Source organism: Stylophora pistillata, chromosome 2 (assembly GCF_964205215.1).
Source record: "Stylophora pistillata chromosome 2, jaStyPist1.2, whole genome shotgun sequence".
NCBI lineage: Eukaryota > Metazoa > Cnidaria > Anthozoa > Scleractinia > Pocilloporidae > Stylophora > Stylophora pistillata.
This window is the reverse complement of record NC_142520.1, coordinates 58,663,758-58,688,507: the sequence shown is the minus strand read 5'-3', so window position 1 is coordinate 58,688,507 and position 24,750 is coordinate 58,663,758. Positions and strand designations below refer to the sequence as shown.

The following is a 24,750-nucleotide window of genomic DNA, read 5'->3' as shown; positions in this document are numbered from 1 at the left end:
CAAATGTTGAAAATTACTAACCATTGGTTAATGGGTTACCATTAATTTCGAGCCCTTGCTTGTAAATCCACAGCATTTAAGTTGGTATTACCAATCCATACTCATGGTTCGAAAGGGCCAGTATGAAACTAGAGTGGGTTGCCTGAGAACAAAACACAGTGGCCTTGGTTAGGACTCCAAAACAGTCCTCTTAAATTGGAGTTCAGCATGGTAACCATGGATTGACCAAGTCTCCTATTAATTGTGAAGAATTTTTATCATCTTCTTATTGAAAGGACAAAGTTGGTCATTCAAACTGTCAGTTACTTTTATTAAAATGAATCTTTACTCAGCAGACACCTTGATGGGCAGGGACAAAAAAAATTGATCCCTTTCAAGTACATCAAATCTGCATCAAAAGAAACCTAGACCTGCGTTGAGCAGACACTGCAGGGCTCGACACTAATAGTAGCTGAGTTTCTTTAGATCTGCACCGTAGTACTGTCAAGAAGCTAGGGAGACTCTAGAGCAGTTATTGGACTCAACAGATAGTGAGGATGAGGAGAAAAACATGCATTCACGTTTGCTGGATAGACTTGGTGCTGCATATTTATGGCACGCTTTGCTTGAGCACAAAGATGCAGTAAATGAGAGAGCAACTTCAGCAAGGCCAGAGCTTTCTGACAGTTATGAAGGAGAAGAGGAAAGTACTGGAAACTTTTTTGATTAAGATCTGATCTGACAATTTGATGACCCACCCAGGTCTCAAATTTGGATTTCTTGAGGTCGTGCTGGCTGCAGGCTATCTGTTAGGCCACTGAGTGTGCCTCCAACAAAGAGACGCACTGGGGCAAGAAGTTGATTTCAGTTAATTTGAAGTCTAGAGTGAACATTACTTATACAGATTTTATATTGTTCCTTGTTCAACACATTTTCAGGAACAAATTGTTGTCTTTGATGAAATGTCATGTGCCTGTTTTACAATAGGCATGAATTTTGTAGTCAGTTTTTCTACAACAACAACATACTGTACCTGTACGTGTACATGGAGGACCGTGCAGAAGGGAAAGGGGCCCTGACATTGCACCTCCGGTGCATCCCCAAAAGCACCTCATTCCCTCAAAATATCAGACTGTCAAATGAAATGTTGGTGTAACTTTTCAGGTAGAAGATATCTGCCTGGAGCAACCATTTATGGAATCACTTTGTGCAGCTTTGGAAATGTGGACGTCACTAAGGACCAAATCACTGCAACAAGACACCAGTGGAAAGGTAAATGTTTCCTGGAAAAAGCATTTTAGGGCTATGTAATATATTTTTTTACTTTAATTTCCAAAACATTAATATTTTTTCACTGGCAGTGAGAATTCTTTATTTGAAAACAAGTGAAACTGTAAAATTCCAAGAACAGTTTTCTTTCATGGGGAATTTGTTGTGAGAACTAAATAGGTATCAGCTTTTGATACTTTCAGACGTTTTGCGATAGGTACTTAAACAATTTGAAAGATGTGCCATTAAAGATTTATGGATTACTAAAATTTAAATGCTGTGCTAAGTCTGCACTCAAACAGAGTGCCCACCCAGCCCGAGGTTATCCTGGTTTCCATTGAATTCACCCTTTAAATCCCAAGACCTAATCACTAATTCTCCCCTCTAGCTGCTACACATTTCCTTGTAAATAAGTTATAAGAATTTGGTGTTAGATCAAGAGAACAACTTCTACATGATAAGTTCAAGTATTCTCATTACCTGTTGAATCATGTATGGGCTTTAAAGGGAGAAGATACATGTTTAAATCATTTCTGGGAGTTAAAGGGCTAAGCAACTAGGCGTATTACTACTCCCCCAAGATGGGATGCTAGTCCATTGCAAGGTTATCCCCTTCCCCCAGCATTTTATCACTTGGCAGGCTTTTCATCTGTACTCCTGGTTACAGAGAGGCACGTGATAGAAAAGAAAGCTGTGTTTTGCCCAAGTGGACACAGCAAAATGACCCATCCAGTTCTCAAACCCAGACCTCTTGACCTGCAGTGCAGCATACTAACCATTGGGTTACTGCATCTCCCACTGTATACAATACATTTAATCTTGCATGAATGTTATTCTCACTGAATTTTTTTTTTATGTTCTAGTTTGACCTGGACCATCTTATTAATCCTGAAGAGACACATCATTACTTGCTTATCACTGCTGAAATGTTTGGGCTTTTAAAACAGGTGAAACCTGCTACGTACTTTCATTGGTGACGATTTGGATTTCCCACAGGCAATTAACTGTTCATGCAGTCCTGTCACAACATGACCATGGCAATAGAAATGTTAAAAAAAATGTTTCGGTACAAGAAATGACACCAGTTTTAAGAGATTTAAGTAATTGAAGGAAAAGGCTATCACTCAACAGAAAAGAATGATTTTCTCCAGTCAGGTCTTTTTTATCTCGACTGGTAAATTTTATACAGTGAGGATCCTTCCCTTTGTTATCAGTGGTGTAATGAATAATGTAGGTTCTGCATTGTTGGAGGTTATTACAAGATAATTTGGTTGTATCAACTGGGTTAATAAATATTAATTGGCCGCAGCAAAGAATTTCTAAAGCTGATATTCCAAGGTTAAGCCCTTTATCAGAGCAAATGGTGAAGGGTTAATACTTGAAACATCAGCTTCAGAAATTCTTTTCAGCATCCGATTGGCATGTACATTATCAACTCAGCTGATGAAACCAAATTATACGTACTTATAATTCCCCCCCCCCATCTGCCCCATCTGATGCAGCACAACATATGGGTATCTTCAAAAAATTAAGCGTGTGGGAACATCTTCCATTGCACCACTCCCTTCCCAGGATTAACTCTGCTACCCTTAGGCTTAGGCAAGTTAAGCCAATAATTTATATCCGCTTTGCAATACTGAGCGTTTTAAAAATTCTTTTATTAATAGACTTGGTTTTAAGCATAACTTGGCTGTAAGTAATTAATACACATTTTAGCCCATTACACTTTATATGTAACACTTGATATGTATTTTATCAGTGAAACTATTTACTATTTTAATTTACAACAGTTTCCCATCAGAATCTTACCCCCTTTATTCATTCAATGAATGAATTGTTTTCTTGCAGCCCTTAAAAAAAGCTAGTGCTCTTTGCATGGCTGCCAGTATATCCCAATCAGTTGGTACCAAAGATATGCTGGATAATGGATTGTGTGCCCTAAGTGATGCTGTTCACTCATTGTGTGACATTCTGGACTTGTCACATGCTTCAATTATTCTGTCTCATACAAGTAACCTGGTTGATAGATTTGAGCCCTGCAGTACTTCATGGGTTCAGTTCTTGTTGGCCAAGAGTCACTATTTGCTAGTCACAGGAAAGGTATGAAAAATCAAAATCATTATTAACCCTATCACTGCTTTAACTAACTCTACTTACTGTCTGCCAAACACTTCTCGTGATGTAAGTTTGGAAAATTTGGTATTGGATTAACTAAATAATCCTCTACAATTGATTTTTTTCTTTATTCTCCTCACTTGTCTGCTTGACATTGTACTGATGTTGTAAGGAGAATTCCTGTCTTGGTCTCTGACATGGGAGTCAAAGGGTTAAACAAGCATTCATCATGCAGGCATACATGTATACGTGGTACTCTAGCTCCATGTTGGTGATTTTTCTTTGTGCTGAAGAACTTGGAATAGCTTTAGGCAAGGAAACTGTGGGCCAGCTAGCCTCTGAGAGCAGCAGGGAAATCCAATTTGTATAGTAATCACATGATTTTGAGTGCAATTTGGAATAAATAAGCACGAGTAAATTTTTTCAAAGACTAACAAAATTGCATGAGCCCATAGGGTGAGTGCAATTTGTGATCTTTGAAAACATTTACAAGTGATTATTTATTCCAAATTGCACGAGAAAATCATGTGATTATGTATTAATAATATACATGAAAAAATACGAGGTAGCTTCTCATAACTACGCGGAAGAAAAGCGCATGCATAATGTGCAAAAATAATTTATTGAAATCCTGCAAGTGACATTGACCTTGACATTGACATTGACCAATTATTCTGACCAATCAGAATGTCTGGTTTGTTTCTTTCTTTGCACTGAATTAACCCTCTTCTGTACTGAATTAACTCTCTTCTGCACTGAATTAACTGAAAACTGCGTTCATCTTAACCAATCAGAACTGAGAAATTTTTTCATGTATATTATACAATATACGGTATAGGAGGAAATACCAATTAAACAGGTCTATAATAGGCAGTACGTGTAAACACGGGATTGTTCAGTTTGTGATGTGTGTGTCAGTTGTGGTTTTCATTGATTAATGTTTAGTGTTCGGAAGGGGAGGTCTCCCTGAAGGAAGCACTGCAGAGTGAAGTCTTCACACACAAGAGTTACAAGTCCCACCTGTTGAAAGCCAGATGGAAATCAATTTGCTGTGAATATGCAATGCTCCCACCCACAATCCACAAATTTAAGATAATAGTTGGTAAGTTCACTCTTCTTCTTTGGAAATTCCTCTTTCCAAAACTTAGATCTACTCTTCTCCACAGTTTCAGTAACTTTTTCATAATGGAAATGGGAATTTAGCAGTGGATATTCCATAAGATGGCTCTTCTTGTCCACTGATACTAGGTCTAATTGGAATTTGGAGTGTTTGTTTTTGGAGACCCCTAGAAAGATCCTTGGAGTAAGGAAGAAAACTAACAACAAACTCAACCCACATGTGACACCAGGTCCAAGAATTGAACTAATGGGAGGCGAGTGACCTCACCACCACCCAATCCCAGCTCCCCAATATTGATTTTTTATTTCATTGTTTTCATAAACCGTCGCCAAGTGACCTGTGAAAATTTAGGCAGACTTAGTACCAACAAAACAGTCTGTTCAACCAGATAATTTTTGATCAGTGAATCAATTCATGAGTTTATGAGTAATTCCCAGGTGACAGTTATTTTTTTTAGTATTATCATTGTTGAGATCCTCTACTTGGTTCACTGACTCCTGGAATGGGCTATGGATGCACTTCATAAACTAACACAAATGGCTGAAGAAATCTTTGGTTTAGATGCGTTGTGTACTGGCAAACAGATACACAAGCAAAAGGAAAATTTGTTGGGTAAGGTGATTGAGGAATTTTTGTTTCCTTTTATTCTTGACACAATTCTGCAGAGCCCTGCTTGCAAAGTAGTGCCCCTGATTTCTATGAGCTTCTACTAGGGACAATGTGTTCTGATGACTGGGATAATACAGGGGTTTCATTAAGGGCCAGGCACCGGGCAAATTGACCGGTTGTGAGGACGGTTTTGCCCACCTGATTTGACGGTCTGGAGGAAAGTTTATCTTATAAAGAAGTTCAGTTCAAAGAGTTTTGCCCGCCTGTGAAAACCAGTTTCCCTCCTGCAGAAAACATTAATGAAGCCCCTGATAATATATACCTAAATCATGTGGTTGGCAATACCTTGCAATCCTAATTCAGGCTTTGAGATAGAGTTGTGCTTGTAATTGGATGTGTTATTATCCTGATTAAAATATAGAGAAAAGTGCAATCAAACTGGCCTGAAACATGGGAGAGTTTTCTTCTGTTTTATTATTAAACTTTTAATCACATATTTTGGCATCTATTCCTTTTGTTTGTGCAGATTTGCTAGCCACATCAGAAAGTTCTGGCCAAAACCTTTCTAGTTTGTCAATCCTAAATGACTTGCTCTCATCCCTGTTACAAGTTGGTCAGCTGTATGCTCATCAGGGAGCTGTGAGGGAAGCTTTGAGGCAGTTTGTGGATGGTGTTGCACTAGCAAGGCAATTTTGCCTACCATACAGGTGATTTATTAATGTTTAGTAAAAGCTCTGTTAAACTTTTGGACCCACACTAGGTCAGAAAGTCAAGGAGCATCAATCCAAAATTTTAGATGAGAGAATTTTGAGGATAATATTAACTGTCCTTGTCTGTTACTCTTAGACATCAAGCTGTTACCAGAACAGGAAAGAGAATAAAGTAAGATCTTAAAAATTGTTTGCTGAACATGAAGTTGTGCTGAAAATGAAGGGTTAATTTCTTTTGTTTTATTCCCCTGATGTGAATTCAACATTGAATTAATCTACTGGTAATTGGTAAATTTGCCTTGTCCAAACCAGCAAAACAGTTATTTTTCGAATTTTTTTCTTTTTTTTTTTTTTTTTGCAATTACGGCAAATGTATAAACAAATTTCATTTCAACTTCTTATGTCCCCATAGAGCAAGATATCTTAGCTATAGTAAAGATGCCAAAGGGGAATTGTTTATCTCTAAAGATTAATTTGGAACTAGTTTGTAGAAGACTCATCTAGACTACAAAGATAATGGCAAAGTTTACATCCTTTTTGTTAATTTAAGTTGAAGTTTCAACTCAAATTAATTAAAGATGACTTCACTGACTAGTGACCAGGGATATTTTCAATTGAATCCCTGTGGTTTTGTTATTTTAGGAGAATAGCAAAGGATTTTTCTAAACCTTTGGTATATATGGTAACACCTTTGCTTGTGAGTACTTGTAGCTACTGTTGCATTTGATAGACTTCTATTTGTTATGTATACAAAAGAGAGAGATTTTTCGTGACCTTGTGAAAACCAGTTGGATGCTTTTACCTCTTAGACATGGCACACAACTCTCCGTGTTTACTGGTATCCCCAATTACTGTGGCACTAAGTGACTCAAAGTTTATCTGCTCCTTTATATGGTATGCAAAAACAAGGAACTAGAACCTTTGATGCCAGAACAAGGAACTAGAACATGGCTGCCAGAACAGGGGATTACAGAACAGGGAACTAGAACATGGATGCCAGAACAGGGAACTACTGTAAGACATGGGATGTCATAACAGGGAACTAGAACATGGGATGCCAGAGCAGGGAACTTAATAAATCTACAAGTAGATTTCTCTTTATTTTGTTATTTCCTTTTTGTCTGTTAGGAAAACAAAGGAGATCTGGTGAAGCTTGCAGAACGTCTTTCCTCCTTGTCACTTGATGACTCTTCAACCAATACTGCTCACCAAAAACTGGCTGCCCTGGTCAAGACTTGAAACATCATGAAGTTTTCCTTGTGTGCAACTGAGAGATACAAACACGGTCTCTTCACTCCTGAAGAAATTTCCCTATTGCAGAACATGCCTAAAGGTACATTATAGTTATTTTACAAGCAATAGCGAGCTTTCAGCTGTGTTATGCAGCCAAACCAGCTTCAAAGAAAGTGTTTAACTGTTCAACTTTCTCAGGATTGGTTTGTAGAACAATGTGACTCTTATAACAGGAGAATATTTTTTTCTAGCGAAATGTAATTATCACTAATTTAACATAATTCTGAGATAGAATAAATATATGAAAATCATATATTTTGAACTGCGGTATTTGATAGGTATGATGCACGATCCTCGCAGTAGATAGCGCTATTTAAGCAATAGCGAAATTAATTTCGCAGTTCAAAATATATGATTTTCATATATTTATTCTATCTCATTTATCACTTTCACGGGTTCATTACGAATCAACTTAACGGCCTGCTCTCAGTTGGCTTGTTAGCTCAATTGGTTAGAGCGCGCTGCACTAGTATCGCAGAGGTCAGTGGTTCGAGTCCCGTACAGGCCTGATTTTTTTTCAGGTCTGAATTTCGCTATTGCTTAAATAGCGCTATCTACTGCGAGGATCGTGCATCATACTTAACATAATTCTTTAAGCAAAATTACTTTGTTAAAAACTTTTTGTTACCAGACCACCTCATTTGACTCTTCCCAATTCTTCAGCTCATGCTACACATAGATGAATACATTTGCCATGAATTTTTAGTTCCTTTGACAAGTAGAACTGAAATTTAATTTGTTACGTTGAGCAAATAATGAATTTTGGCAATAATCCTATAGTGTGATATTGACAAGGTAAGAAATTAGAATTATTGTTTTCTAGAGTGGACTGTTTGCACTTTGGAAACCTTCACACATCCAGTAAGCAAGGACAGAGAACTGCTGATCTGCAGGGTAAGGGCTGACTGTGATCCTGCTGTGGTTAAGATTAACACAACATCTGGAGAAGCACAGAACAAGGATTGCACTGTATGTCGATGTGTTTGTAACAACTTGGTTATATTGCGGTTACTCTGTTGTTGTATTTAGGGAGAGTGGACCTCTCACCTCTACGTTGGAGGAGGTAGTAGCTTACAGTCAGTTGAGATTCTGTAGTGCAGGTGTAAGCTTTGTCCAAGGTCACCATGAGGGGTTTTTGGGTAAAACACTGAATTCTCACAATGCCTCTTTATTCTAGAAGATCACTAGAAATACGTCTGAGCAAACTGTCTGGATATCTGACAAAACACTGGGGATAACCTGAGCTTACTAGTAGATAATTTCTCATTTAACCACTAGAAAGTCTGTAAGTAATGATAAAAGCACAAGAACAGGGTTGGCGAAGTAAATTAACCTAATTAACTATTGACTGAAACAATTTATTTTGTAAAGGGAGACAAAGTTGTTGTGGATCTTTCAAAGCTGTTCCAGTCTGGTGTATTGGAGGAATTTACAGACATAATGAATGACAGCATCAAAAGCATGAATATTAACAACACAACCGAGTGGTGGACACTAAGGACAAGGCTTGACAGGAGAATGAAGGTGATCAACATTTCAACTCTCACGAGCCATGAATGTGTATCCTCTCCTATGACATAACTGAAAGTCTACATTGTAATAATTATGGTCATTTCTTTAGAACCTTTTGGAGAAACTTGAAGGTTCTTGGCTTGGAAGATGGAGAGGAGTTTCTCTTGGTCAGCCTATTGATGAAGAGTATTGTGAATCAATAGCATCCTTAGCCAGAGAGTTGGAAGAGAAAGTTTCAATCCTGTGTGGATGCCGTCCTGATAATCATTTGCTTGAAGTATGTTGTGCATGAATCAATCAGAGTTTCCCGAGCTATAAGGATGGCAGATTGTATGAAAAATGTTTTGTCCATCAATCTTTGTTATGATTTGTGTGCCATCTTTGGTGCTTGACCCAAAGATGACAATTGAAGTAGCAAAACCTTGCATAGTAACCGAATGGAAACTAGGGATGGTTGAGTGGCAAGAGCACTCACCTCCCTGCTGTTCCACAGGTTCAATTCCCAGACCTGGTGTCATATGTGGTATGTGGGTCGGTATGTCCTTGCTCCAAGGGTTTTTGTACAGGTTCCTTGGTTTTCCTCCCTCCACAAAAACCAACATTTCACTTTAAACCAGTGGACAAGAAGAACCACCTCATGGAATGCTGCCAGCTAAATCCCATTGTCATTAATAATATTTTTATTAGTAAGTGTCCTTTGTTTGTTGTAGGTCCTCATAGATTCGTCATTTTGCTTGTCAAGAAAAGAAACTGCTGAAGCACTGATTGAAATTACTGCCATGGATGCTACCTTACCTTCTTTTGAAAAAGTAAGAACAAGAAAATTTTGTTCCAAGCAAAGAATTCATAATCAAGTGTCTAAAGTAAGTTGGAATTTCACTGCTTTTGTCAAAGCATAGGGCTAACTCTTCACTCTAATGAAGGGCTAAAGTCAGATTTAGCAACTACTTACATTAACTAAATTGTAATTTGGTCCACTTGTGTTTCCTAGAGATAGCAACCCTCTGGTTTTTTTCTTCTCAACCTGTATTGCAATAAGCTGTTGTGATTATTTTTGTTTTGATTATTTGGTGTTTGATAAAATTGCACTCTATTGGTTTATCATCGTCAATTGCCTGACAGGAGAATGTGTTTAGTCTTAGCAACTAGAGACAAAGGGAGGTTCCTCAGCCTTGGCCCTTAAGGAATCATCTCTCATTTCATGTTCTCTCACATTGCATGTTTCAGCTACTTGATGAAGTTCAGAACCTCACTGACAAGCTATTTGAAGATACAGACAAGAAAAGCTGCATAAACAGGTTCGAGGGAACATAAAGGTTAATTTTCTTTCTCACCTTCATTACTTGTACTCTCGAGAAATTATTGATGACAACAAAATTCCTTCTCAGGTCTGGAGGTCACTCTGCAGAGAACATTCCTCGTCATCCTGTAATCCTAACTCTTGGAAAAGTAAGAGCCAGCTTTTTTAGGTCTTACATTTGTTTAGTAATCAGCCATTAAATGTATTCTAGCTCTAGCTCTGAAGACCTGAAAACTGAACAACCAATATGTGGGTTCTTTGTAAATAGATGTTGGTGAACTGTCAAGGAATCAAAGCTTAGCCAAACACAAGGGTGGGGGAAAAGGGATCTGTAATGGACTGACATTCCATATTAGTTTAAAAAGTGGTCATATGCAACATTAGTTTAATGGGTACTCGTTGCTCACCATTATATTCAAAGTGTTCAGACACTAAAGTAGACTTATGGGCATGCACACATATGCTGTAATTGCAAGATGTGTGCCTAAATTGTGGTAGCAGATCTTACTTATCAACTCATTCAGTATTGGGACATACTCTTCCACAATATTTGAAACCAGAGTCAATTTCTGGCATATCTATACATCAAACTGATCTGTATTTTATGATTCATAGGATATTCAACATCTTCCATGGGAAAGCATACCGATCCTGTTTGACCAACCTGTGACAAGGGTCCCATCTCTGCAATTTCTCTTTTTCCAGGTACACATTCCATTAAGAGGTCTTTGAAAGTTTGAAGACCTGACTTGTTTCTCAAACAACTGTCATGTTTTCTCCCAGAACCATATTGATTTTTATCTCTGCTATGCTGTCAACAGTGGAAAGAAATTTATTTTAATTAATTATATCAACCCTGATGCCCACTGATTGTGTAAACCATGGTTTGGGTTAGACCTTGTGTAAAGAACTGGCTCATTTGGTTTCTGGAGCATAATTCTCCCTTACAATAATAGTTTTGTAATTTTAGGAAAAGAAGTTGTGATCTGATACAAAAAAAGTGTTTGTCATTTCATTATCTATTAGCCAAGGTAAGCATACAGGAAAAATTGTCAATTGATTGAATAGAATGAAGGTCTTTTGAAATGTGGTTGCCTACCACAACAACTTTTGTGCCAGATTCTTAGCTTTTAATACCTTGATATTCATTGTCAGTTAATATTTTTTTCTGCATTTTTCTTGATAGTTATCATGTCAAAGACAGTTGCCTGAGATTGATCCTGAGAAAACATTCTATGCATTCAATCCTCAGAATAACCTGCCCAACATCCAGAAAATGTTTCAGAAGTGGTTTGAAAGGTACAAAACACAAGCAAACGATTGAAGCAAATGAAACAGAAGAAAGACCTGATGTTGTGTTTCTTATATATTAAACTAGGCTATACAAGTTGACAGAGGTAACACCAATATATTATAAACTGAACGAATAGATTCAATGTTGCTGTGTGTCTGTTTAGTAATAGATCACAGATGACATCAAAATGTAGTAAGAACAAAAAGTGACACAGGAAGCCCAGCCAAGTGTGTCACTGATTTTGGCATTTTGGCAACATGTAATGGTTTTAGAGGATAAGAAAGCAAAATGTTGTTGATGGTGACATTCCTCTTGCACCTGTTTTTTAATAGATCACAAGTACGAACCAATCAAAATGCTTGTATAATCCAGCTTATATGAATAATTGTTGTCACTTGCAGCGAAGATGGATGGCAAGGTATCACAGGAAAGGCTCCCACACAGGAAGAGTTCAGGAGTGCTTTAACTGACCATGACCTGTTCATGTGAGTTATTGTAAAGGCTCCAGTAAGGGGCCTATTGGCCCACACAGCCAACTAGGAGTATTACCATTCACCCCCCCCCCCGACAATTCGGCAGAAGCCATTTGTCCTTCTGGGTGAAGAGAGGCACTGTGAGAGTAAAGTGTTTTGCCCACAAAGACTTAATATACTTCTGTTTCATAGTGAGAGTAAAGGTCAAGTGATGGGAGAATTAGGTTTTGCAGTAAGCCTTATTGTCAAAGCATGAATGTTTGGAATTCAGAAATGGATCGTTCTTGTCAACAAAAAGCACTAAAAAAGTTTTGTTTTTTGTTACAGGACTTAGGTCTTGCTCAAAGTGCAGCAACTGCTACTACCACTCCTACACCAATGGGTTCACTTGCTCATCAAATTTATAGAATAATGTTCAATAAAGGATATGCTAAGCTAGACTTTTCATCTGTGTTCCAGTTCCTGAAGGAAGATCAACATTGAGATAGTTTATTTATGTTAGGTATTTTTTTAGTTGACACAATTTTAATGCGAGGCAATTCTGGAAGAATAGGTTGTTTTGCCATGCTAATTTATTTGTAAACTAGTTGCTCTAGGTGTGGAGAATGGCAGACAAAAGTACTGTTAAAGGTGACTTGGAGATGTCACGAATGATTAGGTTTTCACTCCCCATGTCTGGAAATTTGGCTTGATGCAAACAGATATACCTTTAATAGAGGCTAAATGGGGCCAAATGGCCTCCTTATTTACTATACCATTCATCCATTCATGTCAAAAGCAAAATGAAAGGAAAGTGGTCTTCTGATCAAAGGGTGTCAGCGAGTTGTTAGGTGCTTGCTGTAGTGTAAGTTACAAAAAAAATTTCTAAACTTTTACACAGAAAATTTTGGTCCATGTCATCTGTGGTTAACTTCAAAAAGACAGACATTGCCATATCTGAGGCCAGTTGAAACATTTGTGCATCAACTTGATGAATTCATTTTGTAACTTATACCCCATTCGCACCAGAAAACTTGTTTAGTTAAACCAGGTTTAACTAAATAAAAATCAGAAGCAGAGAACTGAAAAACTAAATTTTCCACGAGATTCAAGCAATTCCTAAATTGTATTTTCAATGTGCCACATTTGAAGTTAACCAAATATTGATTTGAGCAGCTTCTATGGAGCTGTTGTTTTAAACCATGTTTAACAAAACAGCCTTAAAGCATGTTTAGGCTTTGGTGTCAATGGGGTATTAGTCATCCTCAGCGTTACCACTGGTCATTCCAGGTGGTTCAATAATCTTCACCAAGGGATCAGATTAATAATTTCTTTACCGCTCAGCAAACAGTATTATTTTTGCCATTGCACTATTTTGATACAGCATGCCCAATATAGCCAAGGTGTCGAGTACATGTATACACAAAGTTACTTAGGGTGGTTGTTTTCAGGATCTACTGAAACAGTTCTTTTTATTGATTAACATTTTGATCATTGCATGACTGCAAGAAGTTGCCACCTCGGTGGTCTATCACTGGCCTTAAAGCATAAGTATTAACCCTTTCACTCCTGAAACCTCAACAGTAACTCTCCTGGATTTTCAAAGGCTGGATAGTACTATTCACAGAATAAATCTCTACTGGGCGGGTAGTGGAGTGTGTTTTGTTAACCATTCTACACTGAATTGCGATGTATCTGTTGGATATGGTTTTTCACCCATTGAACAAATAGACTTTGGTTTTAAGGGTAAGGCTTGCTGATTGGTTTTATGCTGTTTTTTAAAGTCCTTGGCAGCCATCCCTTTTAAATGTCTGGCAAAAATGGGGAAGCTCTGTGTGAAATCCCATTTAATGCCTGTAAAGGGTTAAAGCAGGTTGTTAGCTCAGCATTGACTATGGAAAACAGCCATTTCAGTGGGTGTTTCCTGTATCAATAAAGATCTAAAAACAGACAGGTAAACTACCAGAAATTTAATTTTGTACTGTTAGTGCAAAACATAAATAAACTGGCAAATTTAATTCTTTATTTAGTATGAAATGTGATACATAATACTAATTAAAAGCACTTTGTTTCATTCTTCACATGCACAGAAATGTGTCCATACCCATCTTGGAGAAAACAAAACAGGACTCTAAAAAATTGTAATTCAAGAACATCAAGCCTGACTTCAGTATCTGTATTCTCCACATTTCTCTCTATACATTTCCTTTGTTTAGCAATCAAATCTTAGGTTGAAGATAATTTCCTTTATTCTCATGATCCTAATGAATGATTCGGCAGTATCACTGTGTGGAGATATTAGATGCTGATTACTCTTAAGGGTTTGAAAAGTCAACCAAGGGCTTTCTCTGTTTGTTTGGTCCCCCTCTTCCTTTCCCCGTGTGTTTTCATGAAGTTTGCTTGAAAACTACTTCTCTTTCACCATAGCAACAACAAAAATGCACATTTGCCTGATTTTCACAGCTACATATGAAGATATATCTTTAAAATCGAGGTTGACACTCAAGCAAGAATACTTGCATTTCCAAGGAGAAACTCATTTTAGATCTTTAAAATTAAGTAAAAAAGGGTTGCTTTTATATTGTTGCATTAACTTCGACAAAATTAATGAAAATACACATTTGAGAGGAAACCTGGAACTATATATTTACATGAATTACACTTTATTGAGGCAACAACACCATCATCATCATTTCAAGCTCAATTATTAAAACAAATATTGACACTAAAATTATTAGGTACCTTCTTGGAATTCATTCTGTTATGAATTGTATCCTTTTCCATTTTTTTCACAATTGGTACAGATATCAGAGAAATGCCCTTAATATGCAAGCTAAACTTTAATTGCCAATGTAAAACATTAATATACAGATGACACATTTCTCAAATTGTTCCCAATTGATGATATAATAAGGTAAAATGGTTACAAACAGTTAATAACTGTAACCTTGGTTTGTTATTTGACAAAGCAAATTTTGTTATGTATTCCTTGGATATGTTGGTACTGACATGATTTCAAAAAAAAGTTAGTGCGATAGAGAATAAGAGCTGTAGTAGAACAGGAAAAAAAAGATAATGTCCCTCTCTGTTTCAAATGGGTTTCTTTCCTGTACAACTTAACAGGATTGTGGGACAAAGTATGACAAACTGGCTCTGCTTAAACTGATCGGGTACTTTCAGCCCATGTAGATTTAGCACCTATTGCATATGGTAGTGTACAGTTAAGTGCTCTATCAGCATTAAAATTGTATGCACTACCATTTCCAAACACACTCTGCACAATGCTTGTCCTCTTTGCCACACAATCAGCACTAGTATGGTAAATACTTTGCTATTGCTTACTGGAACTAGAGATATTTTAGTATATAATCCTTGGTTAACCATTCTGTTCCTTGGTGTAAGCTGGAAGGCCATAAACTACAGGAGATGCTCCTATCAGATATTTCAGTTTACAAGCTTGTCGCGACTGGCTTAGTACTTGTGGTAACGAGAAACAAGACCCAGATTGAAGCCACTGTTTCAGCAGCAATTCACTGAAGCGATCAATGTCTTTGTCAGTAACATCCCACAAGTTAGCAACGATGGCTGGGCTGAAAGTGAATACATTATAAATAGATTACATGCTACATATCTATACAGTGAACCATAGAGTAGAGCTATGGTCTTTGAAGAATAACTAGTTCCTTGAGGGTCTGGTCCAAGAAAAGGGAGTGCCCAACCTATAAGGAAAGCAAAGTTATACGAGTTTCCCAATGACAAAGGTCAATAGCAGTTGACATTTGGGTTCAAATCAGGACTTGACACTAATGGTAGCCAACTAGCCACACACTTGTAGAAATTCAGTTTTGGCCAGCGTTTTTCGATTTCCACTAGCCAGTGAAGCTAGCAAACAAACTGAAATTGTCATAACATCTAACTTGTCACTGGCCACTTGGCTAGTAAGTTGAAAAGTTAGTGTTGAGCTCTGTCAAATAGAGCCAGAGGTTTCAATAAAAGCTGGTTATCAGCTGTCTATCACTGCCCATGAGTCCTCTCTTACTGCTGTCTATTGAGCCTGCGAGCTGGCTCTCATGTTTAAGTCTTGCCTTAGGACCCCTTTTCCAAGGACAGCTACCCACTACTATATCAACAGCTGCTTAAGCAAAAAGCTGTTGAAACCTGCAGTATAGCACGTCAGTAAAAGACTTTGTAAGGGAACTAACACACAAGAAATGAATGCCAAAGACATACCACCCTGCCAGAAGATAGATTAAGGCCATCCCCCTTGGCTCACACTCTCCACCAACCTAATGAATTAAAATAGAGTGGTTACTTATATGCCCCATGCCTAGTCTCAACCAACTACACATCTGAACCAGACAATTGGACACTTCCTTTGCATTTTCTTGGTTTGTCAACAACAATTATGTGATAATGTTTTTCCTTCACGGTCAGGTATAAACTAACCTGTAGTTTTCCCGAACTGCAACCCATAAGCAGAGTAACAGCTCGACAATCCAACCTTTGAATGTCATCACCCTGCAGAAATTCACGCCCAGTGCCATGACCAAAATATCTAGAAAGAATATTGATGCGATGATTAAAGCAACAACAACAATAAAACTTTCTACTGTAGATACCCTTATCTGAAAATGTTTATCGCATCTAGAACTAAGTATGGGATCATGTTTACTGCAGGTGCTCTCCACTGATATATCAGTTGAGAGTCAGTCAACACTTGGGTGACACTTGGTCGATAGTCAGTTGGCACTTGGTTGATGGTTGGTTCACAGCTGGCAGATACTTGGTTGAGACTTGGTCAACAGTTGATGGTCAATATCTTTACCGATACATTGACCGACTGTCAGCCAAATGTCAACCAACATATCAGTCAAATGTTAACTGACTCTCGACAAATAATTATGTCAACTGATGTATTGGTTGAGAGCACCTACAGTAAATATGATCCTTAATAAGTGTAACAGTTGTATTATGGACCCAGTTTAGCAGCTAAGCAACTGCAACTCACGCAAGAGCATCAAATGTCATATAAAAAGGGTCATAGATACTGATTTCACTTCTAAAATAAAAAAAAAACACCATCTCCCCTGTTTCAGTTGTAATTTGCATATAGTTCAGTCAATGTAACATAAATCATTACTGGTAGTAACTGATACAGACATATCAGAATGATAATAACATGGGTCATCCAACCTAATTAGTCACACAAGCAAAATTTCAAGTATGTATAAAAGAAACCCAAAGTACCTTTGTCTCTATCTTAGTCAACTTATTTAACATTTAAGAGTCATGATTCTCAGTATTTCAGCACTGACAGCTCTGCAAATATCCAACCTCTACGACCTTTTAAATTTTCTACTTTGTCAATGGCAGGCTTAGCAATTTTCAGGGTTTCAGAACTAGGGTTTATTTTAGAGGTATGCATATCAGAGGGGTGTGAGGGGAACCTTCTTTTCAAAAACTTTGTAAGAGCCAAATTCTTTATATTCCCCCTGATCTGTTGTATACATTTCTTGGTAGAGAACTTGTAATGTTTAAAGATGGAAGCCGACATTCTCAAATGGAGGAAAATGTCACCAGTACATGACAGTTTTTGTTGGGAAGAGGGAGAGGGGTAAATTGCAGGCTGATGAGAGATAGGAAGCATACCAGAAGCTTGCTGTTCTTGACAGAGGGGGCCCATTTAAAAGGAGATCTACTGGAGTGCTTTTACTTATTCACATGAACAGGTCATGGACAGTCAAAGCTGATGGGAGACCCTAGAATAGTGCACTGGACTCCGGGTTGAGAGGTCTGGGTTTGTGTACTGGCTGGGTTAGTGTGTTGTGTTTGTGGGCAAAACACTTTACTCTCACAGTGCCTCTCTTCACCCAGAAGGACAAATGGCTTCTGCTGAATTGTCGGGGGGGGGGGGTGAGTGGTAATACTCCTAGTTGGCTGTGTGGGCCAATAGGCCCCTTACTGGAGCCTTTACAATAACTCACATGAACAGGTCATGGTCAGTTAAAGCACTCCTGAACTCTTCCTGTGTGGGAGCCTTTCCTGTGATACCTTGCCATCCATCTTTGCTGCAAGTGACAACAATTATTCATATACGTTGGATTATACAAGCATTTCCATTGGTTTGTACTTGTGATCTATTAAAAAACAGATGCAAGAGTAATGTCACCATCAACAACATTTTGCTTTCTTATTGTTTAAAACCATTACATGCTGCCAAAATGCCAAAATCAGTGACACACTTGGCTGGGCTTCCTGTGCCACTTTTTTATTCTTACTACATTTTGATGTCATCTGTGATCTATTACTAAACAGACACACAGCAACATTGAATCTATTTGTTCAGTTTATAATATATTGGTGTTACCTCTGTCAACTTGTATAGCCTAGTTTAATATATAAGAAACACAACATCAGGTCTTTCTTCTGTTTCATTTGCTTCAATCGTTTGCTTGTGTTTTGTACCTTTCAAACCACTTCTGAAACATTTTCTGGGTGTTGGGTAGGTTATTCTAAGGATTGAGTGCATAGAATGTTTTCTCAGGATCAATCTCAGGCAACTGTCTTTGACACGATAACTGTCAAGAGAAATGCAGAAATAATATTAACTGACAATGAATATCAAGGTATTAAAAAGCTAAGAATCTGGCACAAAAGTTGTTGTGGTAGGCAACCACATTTCAAAAGACCTTCATTCTATTCAATCAATTGACAATTTTTCCTGTATGCTTACCTTGGCTAATAGATAATGAAATGACAAACATTTTTTTGTATCAGATCACAACTTCTTTTCATAAAATTACAAACCATTATTGTAAGGGAGAATTATGCTCCAGAAACCAAATGAGCCAGTTCTTTACACAAGGTCTAACCCAAACCATGGTTTACACAATCAGTGGGCATCAGGGTTGTTATAATTAATTAAAATAAATTTCTTTCCACTGTTGACAGCATAGCAGAGATAAAAATCAATATGGTTCTGGGAGAAAACATGACAGTTGTTTGAGAAACAAGTCAGGTCTTCAAACTTTCAAAGACCTCTTAATGAAATGTGTACCTTGGAAAAAAGAAATTGCAGAGATGGGACCCTTGTCACAGGTTGGTCAAACAGGATCGGTATGCTTTCCCATGGAAGATGCTGAATATCCTATGAATCATAAAATACAGATCAATTTGATTTATAGATATGCCAGAAATTGACTCTGGTTTCAAACATTGTAGAAGAGTACGTCCCAATACTGAATGAGTTGATAAGTAAGATCTGCTACCACAATTTAGGCACACATCTTGCAATTACAGCATATCTGTGCATGCCCATAAATCTACCTTAGTGTCTGAACACTTTGAATATAATGGTGAGCAACCAGTACCCATTACACTAATGTTGCAAATGACCACTTTTTAAAGTAATATGGAATGTCAGTCCATTACGGATGCCTTTCCTCCCACCCTTGTGTTTGGCTAAGCTTTGATTCCTTGACAGTTCACCAACATCTATTTACAAAGAACCCACATATTGGTTGTTCAGTTTTCAGGTCTTAAGAGCTAGAGCTAGAATACATTTAATGGCTGATTACTAAACAAATGTAAGACCTCAAAAAGCTGGCTCTTACTTTTCCAAGAGTTAGGATTACAGGATGACGAGGAATGTTCTCTGCAGAGTGACCTCCAGACCTGAGAAGGAATTTTGTTGTCATCAATAATTTCTCGAGAGTACAAGTAATGAAGGTAAGAAAGAAAATTAACCTTTATGTTCCCTCGAACCTGTTTATGCAGCTTTTCTTGTCTGTATCTTCAAATAGCTTGTCAGTGAGGTTCTGAACTTCATCAAGTAGCTGAAGCATGCAATGTGAGAGATCATGAAATGAGAGATGATTACTTAAGGGCCAAGGATGAGGAACCTCCCTTTGTCTCTAGTAGCTAAGACTAAACACATTCTCCTGTCAGGCAATTGATGATGATAAACCAATAGAGTGCAATTTTATCAAACACCAAATAATCAAAACAAAAATAATCACAACAGCTTATTGCAATACAGGTTGAGAAGAAAAAAACCAGAGGGTTGCTATGTCTGGGAAACACAAGTGGACCAAATTACAATTTAGTTAATGTAAGTAGTTGCTAAATCTGACTTAAGCCCTCCATTAGAGTGAAGAGTTAGCCCTATGCTTTGACAAAAGCAGTGAAATTCCAACTTACTCTAGACACTTGATTATGAATTCTTTGATTGCAACAAAATTTTCTTGTTCTTACTTTTTCAAAAGAAGGTAAGGTAGCATCCATGGCAGTAATTTCAATCAGTGCTTCAGCAGTTTCTTTTCTTGACAAGCAAAATGACGAATCTATGAGGACCTACAACAAACAAAGGACACTTAATAATAAAAATATTAATTATGACAATGGGATTTAGCTGGCAGCATTCCATGAGGTGGTTCTTCTTGTCCACTGGTTTAAAGTGAAATGTTGAAATGTTGGTTTTTGTGGAGGGAGGAAAACCAAGGAACCTGTACAAAAACCCTTGGAGCAAGGACATACCGACCCACATACCACATATGACACCAGGTCTGGGAATTGAACCTGTGGAACAGCAGGGAGGTGAGTGCTCTTGCCACTCAACCATCCCTAGTTTCCATTCGGTTACTATGCAAGGTTTTGCTACTTCAATTGTCATCTTTGGGTCAAGCACCAAAGATGGCACACAAATCATAACAAAGATTGATGGACAAAACATTTTTCATACAATCTGCCATCCTTATAACTCGGGAAACTCTGATTGATTCATGCACAACATACTTCAAGCAAATGATTATCAGGACAACATCCACACAGGATTGAAACTTTCTCTTCCAACTCTCTGGCTAAGGATGCTATTGATTCACAATACTCTTCATCAATAGGCTGACCAAGAGGAACTCCTCTCCATCTTCCAAGCCAAGAACCTTCAAGTTTCTCCAAAAGGTTCTAAAGAAATGACCATAATTATTACAATTTAGACTTTCAGTTATGTCATAGGAGAGGATACACATTCATGGCTCGTGAGAGTTGAAATGTTGATCACCTTCATTCTCCTGTCAAGCCTTGTCCTTAGTGTCCACCACTCGGTTGTGTTGTTAATATTCATGCTTTTGATGCTGTCATTCATTATGTCTGTAAATTCCTCCAATACACCAGACTGGAACAGCTTTGAAAGATCCACAACAACTTTGTCTCCCTTTACAAAATAAATTGTTTCAGTCAATAGTTAATTAGGTTAATTTACTTCGCCAACCCTGTTCTTGTGCTTTTATCATTACTTACAGACTTTCTAGTGGTTAAATGAGAAATTATCTACTAGTAAGCTCAGGTTATCCCCAGTGTTTTGTCAGATATCCAGACAGTTTGCTCAGACGTATTTCTAGTGATCTTCTAGAATAAAGAGGTATTGTGAGAATTCAGTGTTTTACCCAAAAACCCCTCATGGTGACCTTGGACAAAGCTTACACCTGCACTACAGAATCTCAACTGACTGTAAGCTACTACCTCCTCCAACGTAGAGGTGAGAGGTCCACTTTCCCTAAATACAACAACAGAGTAACCGCAATATAACCAAGTTGTTACAAACACATCGCCATACAGTGCAATCCTTGTTCTGTGCTTCTCCAGATGTTGTGTTAATCTTAACCACAGCAGGATCACAGTCAGCCCTTACCCTGCAGATCAGCAGTTCTCTGTCCTTGCTTACTGGATGTGTGAAGGTTTCCAAAGTGCAAACAGTCCACTCCAGAAAACAATAATTCTAATTTCTTACCTTGTCAATATCACACTATAGGATTATTGCCAAAATTCATTATTTGCTCAACGTAACAAATTAAATTTCAGTTCTACTTGTCAAAGGAACTAAAAATTCATGGCAAATGTAATCATCTATGTGTAGCAGGAGCTGAAGAATTGGGAAGAGTCAAATGAGGTGGTCTGGTAACAAAAAGTTTTTAACAAAGTAATTTTGCTTAAAGAATTATGTTAAATTAGAGATAATTACATTTCGCTAGAAAAAAATATTCTCCTGTTATAAGAGTCACACTGTTCTACAAACCAATCCTGAGAAAGTTGAACAGTTAAACACTTTCTTTGAAGCTGGTTTGGCTGCATAACACAGCTGAAAGCTCGCTATTGCTTGTAAAATAACTATAATGTACCTTTAGGCATGTTCTGCAATAGGGAAATTTCTTCAGGAGTGAAGAGACCATCTTTGTATCTCTCAGTTGCACACAAGGAAAACTTCATGATGTTTCAAGTCTTGACCAGGGCAGCCAGTTTTTGGTGAGCAGTATTAGTTGAAGAGTCATCAAGTGACAAGGAGGAAAGACGTTCTGCAAGCTTCACCAGATCTCCTTTGTTTTCCTAACAGACAAAAAGGAAATAACAAAATAAAGAGAAATCTACTTGTAGATTTATTAAGTTCCCTGCTCTGGCATCCCATGTTCTAGTTCCCTGTTATGACATCCCATGTCTTACAGTAGTTCCCTGTTCTGGCATCCATGTTCTAGTTCCCTGTTCTGTAATCCCCTGTTCTGGCAGCCATGTTCTAGTTCCTTGTTCTGGCATCAAAGGTTCTAGTTCCTTGTTTTTGCATCCCATATAAAGGAGCAGATAAACTTTGAGTCACTTAGTGCCACAGTAATTGGGGATACCAGTAAACACGGAGAGTTGTGTGCCATGTCTAAGAGGTAAAAGCATCCAACTGGTTTTCACAAGGTCACGAAAAATCTCTCTCTTTTGTATACATAACAAATAGAAGTCTATCAAATGCAACAGTAGCTACAAGTACTCACAGGCAAAGGTGTTATCATATATACCAAAGGTTTAGAAAAATCCTTTGCTATTCTCCTAAAATAACAAAACCACAGGGATTCAATTGAAAATATCCCTGGTCACTAGTCAGTGAAGTCATCTTTAATTAATTTGAGTTGAAACTTCAACTTAAATTAACAAAAAGGATGTAAACTTTGCCATTATCTTTGTAGTCTAGATGAGTCTTCTAAAAACTAGTTCCAAATTAATCTTTAGAGGTAAACAATTCCCCTTTGGCATCTTTACTATAGCTAAGATATCTTGCTCTATGGGGACATAAGAAGTTGAAATGAAATTTGTTTATACATTTGCCGTAATTGCAAAAAAAAAAAAAAAAAAAGAAAAAAATTTGAAAAATAACTGTTTTGCTGGTTTGGACAAGGCAAATTTACCAATTACCAGCAGATTAATTCAATGTTGAATTCACATCAGGGGAATAAAACAAAAGAAATTAACCCTTCATTTTCAGCACAACTTCATGTTCAGCAAACAATTTTTAAGATCTTACTTTATTCTCTTTCCTGTTCTGGTAACAGCTTGATGTCTAAGAGTAACAGACAAGGACAGTTAATATTATCCTCAAAATTCTCTCATCTAAAATTTTGGATTGATGCTCCTTGACTTTCTGATCTAGTGTGGGTCCAAAAGTTTAACAGAGCTTTTACTAAACATTAATAAATCACCTGTATGGTAGGCAAAATTGCCTTGCTAGTGCAACACCATCCACAAACTGCCTCAAAGCTTCCCTCACAGCTCCCTGATGAGCATACAGCTGACCAACTTGTAACAGGGATGAGAGCAAGTCATTTAGGATTGACAAACTAGAAAGGTTTTGGCCAGAACTTTCTGATGTGGCTAGCAAATCTGCACAAACAAAAGGAATAGATGCCAAAATATGTGATTAAAAGTTTAATAATAAAACAGAAGAAAACTCTCCCATGTTTCAGGCCAGTTTGATTGCACTTTTCTCTATATTTTAATCAGGATAATAACACATCCAATTACAAGCACAACTCTATCTCAAAGCCTGAATTAGGATTGCAAGGTATTGCCAACCACATGATTTAGGTATATATTATCAGGGGCTTCATTAATGTTTTCTGCAGGAGGGAAACTGGTTTTCACAGGCGGGCAAAACTCTTTCAACTGAACTTCTTTATAAGATAAACTTTCCTCCAGACCGTCCAATCAGGTGGGCAAAACCGTCCTCACAACCGGTCAATTTGCCCGGTGCCTGGCCCTTAATGAAACCCCTGTATTATCCCAGTCATCAGAACACATTGTCCCTAGTAGAAGCTCATAGAAATCAGGGGCACTACTTTGCAAGCAGGGCTCTGCAGAATTGTGTCAAGAATAAAAGGAAACAAAAATTCCTCAATCACCTTACCCAACAAATTTTCCTTTTGCTTGTGTATCTGTTTGCCAGTACACAACGCATCTAAACCAAAGATTTCTTCAGCCATTTGTGTTAGTTTATGAAGTGCATCCATAGCCCATTCCAGGAGTCAGTGAACCAAGTAGAGGATCTCAACAATGATAATACTAAAAAAAATAACTGTCACCTGGGAATTACTCATAAACTCATGAATTGATTCACTGATCAAAAATTATCTGGTTGAACAGATTGTTTTGTTGGTACTAAGTCTGCCTAAATTTTCACAGGTCACTTGGCGACGGTTTATGAAAACAATGAAATAAAAAATCAATATTGGGGAGCTGGGATTGGGCGGTGGTGAGGTCACTCGCCTCCCATTAGTTCAATTCTTGGACCTGGTGTCACATGTGGGTTGAGTTTGTTGTTAGTTTTCTTCCTTACTCCAAGGATCTTTCTAGGGGTCTCCAAAAACAAACACTCCAAATTCCAATTAGACCTAGTATCAGTGGACAAGAAGAGCCATCTTATGGAATATCCACTGCTAAATTCCCATTTCCATTATGAAAAAGTTACTGAATAACTGTGGAGAAGAGTAGATCTAAGTTTTGGAAAGAGGAATTTCCAAAGAAGAAGAGTGAACTTACCAACTATTATCTTAAATTTGTGGATTGTGGGTGGGAGCATTGCATATTCACAGCAAATTGATTTCCATCTGGCTTTCAACAGGTGGGACTTGTAACTCTTGTGTGTGAAGACTTCACTCTGCAGTGCTTCCTTCAGGGAGACCTCCCCTTCCGAATACTAAACATTAATCAATGAAAACCACGACTGACACACACATCACAAACTGAACAATCCCGTGTTTACACGTACTGACTATTATAGACCTGTT

The 24,750-nt window shown here is 37.7% G+C and overlaps 2 protein-coding genes and 1 pseudogene across 7 annotated transcripts in view; 2 read left to right on the top strand and 1 right to left on the bottom strand.

Annotated features, from left to right (window-relative positions):
• The first annotated feature begins 535 nt into the window (after nt 1-535).
• On the top strand, nt 536-6,615 carry LOC148740660 (uncharacterized). The gene is made up of 8 exons (XM_088748911.1): nt 536-683; nt 1,145-1,251; nt 2,112-2,195; nt 3,097-3,348; nt 4,309-4,465; nt 4,941-5,095; nt 5,619-5,799; nt 5,939-6,615. The coding sequence occupies exons 1-6, from the start codon at nt 551-553 to the stop codon at nt 5,012-5,014; spliced, it is 807 nt and encodes a 268-aa protein (XP_088605037.1). The 5' UTR covers nt 536-550; the 3' UTR covers nt 5,015-5,095; nt 5,619-5,799; nt 5,939-6,615.
• A 93-nt stretch (nt 6,616-6,708) lies between these two features.
• On the top strand, nt 6,709-13,678 carry LOC148740659 (separin-like). Of its 5 annotated transcripts, none has more exons than XM_088748907.1 (11): nt 6,709-7,135; nt 7,919-8,064; nt 8,467-8,619; nt 8,717-8,884; nt 9,318-9,416; nt 9,835-9,905; nt 9,996-10,056; nt 10,523-10,612; nt 11,094-11,206; nt 11,603-11,686; nt 12,002-13,678. In XM_088748907.1, the coding sequence occupies exons 1-11, from the start codon at nt 7,048-7,050 to the stop codon at nt 12,006-12,008; spliced, it is 1,080 nt and encodes a 359-aa protein (XP_088605033.1). In that variant the 5' UTR covers nt 6,709-7,047; the 3' UTR covers nt 12,009-13,678. The 5 variants fall into 5 exon arrangements, 4 of the variants coding, with proteins under 4 accessions (XP_088605033.1, XP_088605034.1, XP_088605035.1 ...); XR_015996695.1 differs by lacking the exon at nt 12,002-13,678 and adding an exon at nt 10,878-10,938 and having other exon boundaries at nt 6,710-7,135; nt 11,160-11,206; nt 11,603-11,687; XM_088748908.1 differs by having other exon boundaries at nt 6,710-7,135; nt 11,160-11,206.
• The window catches only part of LOC148740658 (uncharacterized), a 31,435-nt pseudogene continuing 20,287 nt past the window's right edge, over nt 13,603-24,750 (bottom strand). The window contains exons 12-29 of the transcript XR_015996858.1: nt 24,503-24,659; nt 23,871-24,009; nt 23,167-23,347; nt 22,992-23,027; nt 22,465-22,519; nt 21,929-22,033; nt 21,267-21,404; nt 20,712-20,864; nt 20,447-20,614; nt 19,907-20,005; nt 19,418-19,488; nt 19,267-19,327; nt 18,711-18,800; nt 18,119-18,231; nt 17,638-17,721; nt 16,100-16,208; nt 15,884-15,939; nt 13,603-15,243 (exon numbers count right to left, since the gene is read on the bottom strand). The product of XR_015996858.1 is annotated as an uncharacterized LOC148740658 (transcript). The remainder of the gene's footprint in view (nt 15,244-15,883; nt 15,940-16,099; nt 16,209-17,637; nt 17,722-18,118; nt 18,232-18,710; nt 18,801-19,266; nt 19,328-19,417; nt 19,489-19,906; nt 20,006-20,446; nt 20,615-20,711; nt 20,865-21,266; nt 21,405-21,928; nt 22,034-22,464; nt 22,520-22,991; nt 23,028-23,166; nt 23,348-23,870; nt 24,010-24,502; nt 24,660-24,750) is intronic.

Bases quoted from the DNA above. Each gene is read 5' to 3' on its own strand.
- LOC148740659 (XM_088748907.1), top strand. From the start codon at position 7,048: ATGAAGTTTTCCTTGTGTGCAACTGAGAGATACAAACACGGTCTCTTC. The intron at 8,620-8,716 runs GTGATCAACATT...TCATTTCTTTAG, and splicing joins GGCTTGACAGGAGAATGAAG to AACCTTTTGGAGAAACTTGA. The intron at 8,885-9,317 runs GTATGTTGTGCA...TGTTTGTTGTAG, and splicing joins CTGATAATCATTTGCTTGAA to GTCCTCATAGATTCGTCATT.
- LOC148740660 (XM_088748911.1), top strand. From the start codon at position 551: ATGCATTCACGTTTGCTGGATAGACTTGGTGCTGCATATTTATGGCAC. The intron at 684-1,144 runs AAAGTACTGGAA...TAACTTTTCAGG, and splicing joins CAGTTATGAAGGAGAAGAGG to TAGAAGATATCTGCCTGGAG. The intron at 3,349-4,308 runs GTATGAAAAATC...ATTAATGTTTAG, and splicing joins ATTTGCTAGTCACAGGAAAG to TGTTCGGAAGGGGAGGTCTC.